The sequence below is a fragment of the Protomyctophum bolini genome, assembly GCF_963924005.1.
Source record: "Protomyctophum bolini genome assembly, chromosome: 22".
Taxonomy (NCBI): Eukaryota; Metazoa; Chordata; class Actinopteri; order Myctophiformes; family Myctophidae; genus Protomyctophum; species Protomyctophum bolini.
Genome location: NC_137883.1, coordinates 30,042,545 through 30,049,513, shown reverse-complemented (window position 1 = coordinate 30,049,513; position 6,969 = coordinate 30,042,545). Strand labels below are relative to the sequence as shown.

The 6,969-nt window shown below is 46.9% G+C and overlaps 1 protein-coding gene across 1 annotated transcript; it reads left to right on the top strand.

Annotated features, from left to right (window-relative positions):
- Positions 1-316: 316 nt before the first annotated feature.
- LOC308309763 (glycerol kinase-like) lies at positions 317-1,957 on the top strand (the record flags this gene model as incomplete). The annotated part of the gene is made up of 1 exon (XM_080755679.1): positions 317-1,957. One exon carries the CDS (start codon positions 317-319, stop codon positions 1,955-1,957), a length of 1,641 nt encoding a protein of 546 aa, XP_080611805.1.
- Positions 1,958-6,969: the final 5,012 nt, after the last annotated feature.

The following is a 6,969-nucleotide window of genomic DNA, read 5'->3' as shown; positions in this document are numbered from 1 at the left end:
GGGTGGCAGGCAAGGTGCAAGAGCTTTTCAGTAGAGAATGCATGCTGGGGCCTCTGACTTTGATGCCATTCAAGCTCTAGTGGGAGAGTGGCCGAGATTTGGGGTATTGGAATTAGGCTTTAGTCTCTTTCGGAGCCACACTCAACACAAAACATCAAGACTCGCCTATGACCATGACGTGTTGTGGATGTGATGTGTGTATGATGTATGGGTGTAACGATATAATAACATACGGGGACAGTGTGAGACAGAGACAAAACAGAGAGCCATAATAATACAGCAATCACTGCCACCGTAGATCATAGATTCACCCATCATGTCAATCACCCTTGTTGCTGCCATCGACCAAGGAACTAGTTCCACTCGGTTCATGGTGTTCAACTCCAAAACCGCAAGGGTCATCAGCTATCATCAAGTGGAGCTCAAACAGAGCCTCCCCAAAGTAGGATGGGTGGAGGAGGACCCCAAAGAGATTCTCCACTCGGTGTACGAGTGTATAGAGAAAACGTGTGAGAACCTCGCCGAGCTTGACATCGATATCGACAGCATCAAAGCGATTGGAGTGTCCAACCAGAGAGAGACCACCGTTGTCTGGGACAAAGAGACAGGAGAGCCTCTCTACAATGCTATCGTGTGGATGGACTTGCAGACCCAGTCGACAGTGGAGCGCATGATCAACAAAGCCCCTGGTAAGGACATGAACCACATCAAGCCAAAGACGGGTCTTCCCATCAGCACGTATTTCAGTGCCTTGAAGTTGTGCTGGCTGTTGGACAATGTGGACGAAGTTCAACAGGCGGTGCGGTCCGGGCGAGCCATGTTTGGTACCATGGACTCTTGGCTGATCTGGAGCCTGACAGGAGGGAAATCCAACGGAGTCCACTGCACTGATGTGTCAAACGCCAGCAGAACCATGCTCTTCAACATTCACACTATGAAGTGGGACCCGTCCCTCTGCAAATACTTTGAGGTTCCAATGGAGATACTGCCCGAAGTGAGGAGTTCCTCAGAGATATATGGTTGCATATCAACAGGATCTCTTACAGGCATACCTATTTCAGGCTGTCTCGGGGACCAGTCGGCAGCACTCGTTGGACAGATGTGCCTTCAGGACGGACAGGCTAAAAACACGTACGGAACTGGCTGCTTTCTGCTTCTGAACACTGGATCTAAGCCTGTGAGTTCCAGCCATGGTCTCCTGACCACCGTGGCATACAAGCTTGGTCCAGACAAACCTACATGCTATGCGCTGGAGGGCTCTGTGGCTATAGGTGGAGCTGTAGTTCGTTGGCTGCGAGACAACCTGGGCATCATTCAGTCCTCTAGTGAGGTGGAGACTTTGGCTGCGTCGACAGGAACGTCCAGGGACTGCTATTTTGTCCCAGCATTCTCCGGTTTATATGCCCCCTACTGGGACCCCAGTGCAAGAGGGATTATGTGTGGCTTAACACAGTTCACAAACAGAAGTCACATAGCCTATGCCGCACTGGAGGCCGTTTGCTTCCAGACACGAGAGATTCTGGATGCCATGAACCAGGACAGCGGGATACCGCTGACGCAGCTGCAAGTGGACGGAGGAATGACTTCCAACAGGCTGCTGATGCAGCTGCAGGCGGACATCCTCGGCATCCCCGTCGTGAAGTCGGCCATGCCGGAGACCACTGCCCTCGGAGCAGCCATGGTGGCAGGGGCCGCCCAAGGCATCGGCGTGGTGAGTCTCGACCCCAAGGACCTGGGCGTGGTCGCCTCGGAGAGGTTTGAGCCACAGATCAAACCTGAAGAGACCGAGATTAAGTACGGGCGATGGAAGAAAGCAGTCGAGAAAGCCATGGGCTGGGATACGAAAGAGTGGAGAGAGAACAGCTACTTTAAAAAAAACTCTGGTTTGTGGTGCCCTAGTCAGCGTGTTGCTAATGACAGCAAAATACATCAAACAAAGCTAGCCTACTGTATGTAGGATTAGGTGGCTCTGCAGGAGTACTAGCCCTCTATGACAAGTTGCATCTCTCTGGAGTTAATCCTGCAAATTGGTCGAACGCAAAACTTTGTATTTATGCTGCCAATTAGGCCACTGGAGTGCTAATGCTAATAATATTTTTTCCATGTTTGGGTTTTATACTATAGGCCAGGGGCTGTGGTCCTGCAGAAACCATGTCCAAAATCAAGTCAAACAGTAATAGTTACAGCACAGCTGCATTGTTTTCTTTTTTAACCCATTCTGACCGGGAACCCATTTTGGTGTTGGCATCATGTTATGCTTTAGCTATTGAAAAAATAGCAGATCTACAAGCTCATAGCGCGCCACCGAGTGGCGCGCTACGAGCTTGTAGGTCTGCTATTTTTGAAAAATCGAAGAACGACTGACATTTTTAAAAATCTGATCTCAGGTCAGAATGGGTTCATCAGACCAGTGTGTGTCCAGTGGAAACCTCGTATGAATCTGATCTCAGGTCAGAATGGGTTAAATGCCAAAATAGCCAAACTACAAGCTCCCAGGCACGTCGTGTCAAGTAGCCTACCGTGCCAAATTCAAACGGCTACTATTAGTACTACAATACTACAGTGCATAACAACAGCTTTAACTGTTACCCGGGTGCGTGTTCTCATAAGCAACACAGCACAGCCGTACGGCTCCAGTAGTCTATACTGCTGCTGTGTGGTGTTCTGCACGCAACAAGAATGCCTCCTCCTCCATCAAAGAAGAGATTAATTTGTCCAAAGCAAACTCTTTGGTTTAGCTAAGCAGCACAGTAAAGACGTTTGTCTGATTACTTTAAGTCTACTTTTGTGTTTGTGTGTCTAAAACTCATACACTATTTAACAATATAGGCTTAGGCTATATCATTATGTGCACTGCACATGGCTGCATGCCATGAATCCGCAATGTGCACGTGTGTGTGTGTGTGTGTGTGTGTGTGTGTGTGTGTGTGGCTGTGCAACAGTGACACTTGGTAGTGAAAGGCCTCGAGGTAGGCCTCGAGGTAATGATGTCAGTCATAATAATATGAATAATGTTTGTAGTGAGGTAATGATGTCAGTCATACCCGTGACGTAGAGGTGGGCGTAATACCGTAATATTAATAATGTTTGTAGTGAGGTAATGAGGTAATGATGTCATACCTGTGACGTAGAGGTGGGCGTAATACCGTAATATTAATAATGTTTGTAGTGAGGTAATGATGTCATACCTGTGACGTAGAGGTGGGCGTAACAGGTTGCCTTGCCCACTCTGTTGGAGATGACGCTCTTGTAGACGCCGCCGTGGCACACGTTGTGGATGACCAGGCTTTGGACGTCCCGGTCTGCAGGGGGGGGGGGGCAGAGAGAGGATGACCAGGCTTTGGACGTCCCGGTCTGCAGGGGGGGGGGGGGGGGGGCAGAGAGAGGAGAGAACACCCACATCACTTTGAGAAACGGCAACAAATCGGCAAACAAATAAAGGAAACGGTGGTTCCAGACCCACAGGAATGCACCCAGGGTGTGGGGGTCCCTCTACTGTACCCTCTGTACTGTACTGTAACTGTACTGTCCTGACACACCCTAAATCACCATATATACAGTTAATATGTGTGCGTTTGTGTTAGGTTGCGCACAGGTGGTGAAAAACAACCATGCTGTTTTCGTGCTCAGACGCACCCAGCCACCCACACACATTTGCACACACCCACACACACATAGCTCCGTAAGGGAGTGGTTGCACCACTCAAAACAGCACCCTCTTTTCCTTTGTCAACAGTGGACAACATTTTTGTTGTACAGCTTTCGGCTGTGTTTTTCGACTGCCCCCCTCCCTCCCCCTCATACAACAACAATGTTGTGTCAAACCATGTGACTCCCATTGGAAATGCATTGCGACCTTTCATCAGTAAACAAGTCTCATGCATCATCAGCTATACAACAATCTGTTGTGACAGACTGGTTGGAATAACGTGTTCCTTCCACGCACTACGTCCAACCAGGGAAACTCCCCCCTGTCGGGTGTAAAGGAGCAACTTGGACACTCAGGCATGAAGGAAGCATGAGTTCAAGTCCGTTGCTCTCCCCTTGTCCCCCATATATGGGGACTAGGTTGGTGGAGGGTGTGTAGAGCCCAGGATCACATCACATGATTGACACAGGGGTGAAAAATGGGTTACAAAATCGTGGGATGAAAAATATATATTTAAACAGTCTGTTGTGAGCGTGTGAGTGAGGCCTTACACTAACCCTAACCCTAACCCTATACAACAGTCTGTTGTTCAGGTGTGAGTGAAGCCTTACACTGCGTCATCCTCCGTGCTCTCGATCCTCTTCCCGTTGTGGAACCAGACGATGGTGGGGTACGGCAGGCCCGCCACCTTGCACTTCAGCACGGCCTCCTTCCCCTCGATCACGTCCAGGTCGTAGAGCGGCTTGACGAAGTCGGGCATGGTGAAACGCTCCACCTCGTTCTCAGGGACCTCCGGCTCCTCGGGGATGGACAGCATCTTCTCCAGTTTGGCCCTGGAACGGGGGGGGGGGGGGGGGGATGGGGGGAGAGGGGCTACAATGAGTGACCAGAGAGTGGGGAAGCATAGATCCCCCCCCCATCCCATCCCATCCGGCCCGGGGCGTCCAGTGGTTCCCAAAGTGGGGTGCGGGGACCCTTCAGTACCCCTGGGGGTACCTGAGGTAGTTATGAACCAAATGGACCATTATTGGTCTGTAACTCTGAGAGTGTACAAATGGCCCCAAAAATATCTCAAATAAATAAGTTAAATAAAATAGTCGTGGTGAAGCTAAATTAAGTCTAAAGTGGCGTATGTGTACATTTGAGAGATGGCGGGTCGTCCTCAGGTCTAAAATGGGTTAAGTACTTAGTTACTTTTCACCACTAATGACTTGTCACGATGTGTGCCAGTCAGCAAGCAATATAACCCATTGTAGCAGATCTACAAGCTACGAGCTTGTAGGTCTGCTATTTTAGAAAAATCTAAGAACCACTGACATAGAAACATAGCTTTTTCAGAAGGATGTAGAAGTCATTTTTAGAATCTGATCTCAGGTCAAAATGGGATAAGCTCTAATAAACTGTGAGCCTACCGAAGTGACTCCAGGTGACTTTGGGAGGCGGCTGATCTCAGGTCAGCTATAATAAACGGTGAGCCTACCGAAGTGACTCCAGGTGACTTTGGGAGGCGGCTGATCTCAGGTCAGCTATAATAAACGGTGAGCCTACCGAAGTGACTCCAGGTGACTTTGGGAGGCGGCGTGCCGCTGACTTTGCAGTCGAAGCGAGCGTTGCGCCCTTCGATGACCTCCAGCACGTCCAGCATCCGCGTGAAGAGAGGCTCGATGGAGGGCACGACCCAGAGCTTACCACAGGACGTTATCTCCTCTGAAACACAGACAGATGAAATATGTGTTATATATAATCCTTTAACCAACACACATTGCAAATGGTTTTCATGTACAGTACAATGCATCATACGATGCATGAAGCTCTGTTTGTAATATGCGGTCAGTGTTGATTTCGTCGACTGCTATCTACCTTTTTTCCACTGACAAAAACAATTAGCCATGATGATTAAAACTAAGACACTGACACACTGACAACTGACAACTGCTTTAGCAAATAAAAACTAGACTAAGGCTCCGATTCATACTCCTATTTTAGAGCCGGAAAAAAAGTTGGTTCGGCGCTGTAGAGCCTGTGACGTCACATATGCCAGTGTTTCACACTTGTATGTTGTTTTGTTGGTTTTTTGTTTGTTTCAACAGAATTTCTTGAATTAAAAAAAAATATATATTTTAGTTTTAGCTTATTAGTTAGAATAAGTATAGTGAAAATAGCAGATCTACAAGCTCACGGTGTGTCGTATCCTGGATCAAGAAGGTTTCATCTTATATCTGAAAAAGGCTGAAATACGAAAAGGACAGAAAAACTAAATACCGTTCATCGTTGCTATGGCTGGAAATCTTGTCCTAAACCATCCTTTTTTATTATAAAAAGAATCACACTTGTGTGAAGTGAGGGCGCTCTCATCATCATCATACATATTCAAATTGTCATTCCGGCCAATCACAATTGGCATCTTCAATTTTCTGCCCTGCACTTTTTATCCTCAATATGTACTTTGCTCAGGCAATCAAAATGGTAACAAGACAACTCACCCCGTTTCTGTTTTCCTCCCAGAACTTTCCCCAGTGAGGGGTTGGTGGGAGAGGCTGTACAGCAGACGGCTGGACTTTGAATTTCTCTAACTATAAACTTTCATGACAGCAGAACAGCCTAAGTACAAATATAATTTATGAAAAGCTACTACAGTGAAATCTGGTCACAGAAGTTGTTGTAGGGTATGTGGGGATTATCTGACGAGGTACCATTTGAGTGTGCAAAACCTTACATATACTAAATTATACTACATTGTTTATAGGGTCAATATAAGTAAAATAATATAGCCTTTCCACAGGAGTATCTTTTTATAATGTTTTGTATTCAATCAAATCATCGCTATGGGGTTGATCAGCCAATCAAAATCATCACTAAAATTCACACAAACAGACAAAGCTGGGCATATGATATATAGTGCCACCCTCAAAAAATAAAAAGATGTTTCTGCCCGACAGTAACAATATTTAGCCTTAACAGTGAGCTGAGGACCCTGGGCTGAAGAATCCCAACAGGGACCTTCCGAGTTCTGACTGACACTAATGGGCCCTCAGGGAGCCCTTAATGCTCTAAAGGGCCTCAGGTGTTTGCCTACCTCGCCTGAAATCTTCCGAAAACTTTAGCCTATTAATGCCCAAAAAATAGGAACGGCGGCTTCACTCCACACCCAAAAACACATTCAAATGTGACATGTTTTCTCAATCAAACGATAGCTGCAACTGTAATCAGTTTACATGAAGAAAAAAAAAAGAAAAATAGAAACATTATAGTATCACACTAGCCATATTAATAGAAATGATAATGTATAAACAAACAACACTGATGATAGCATGCTGTCA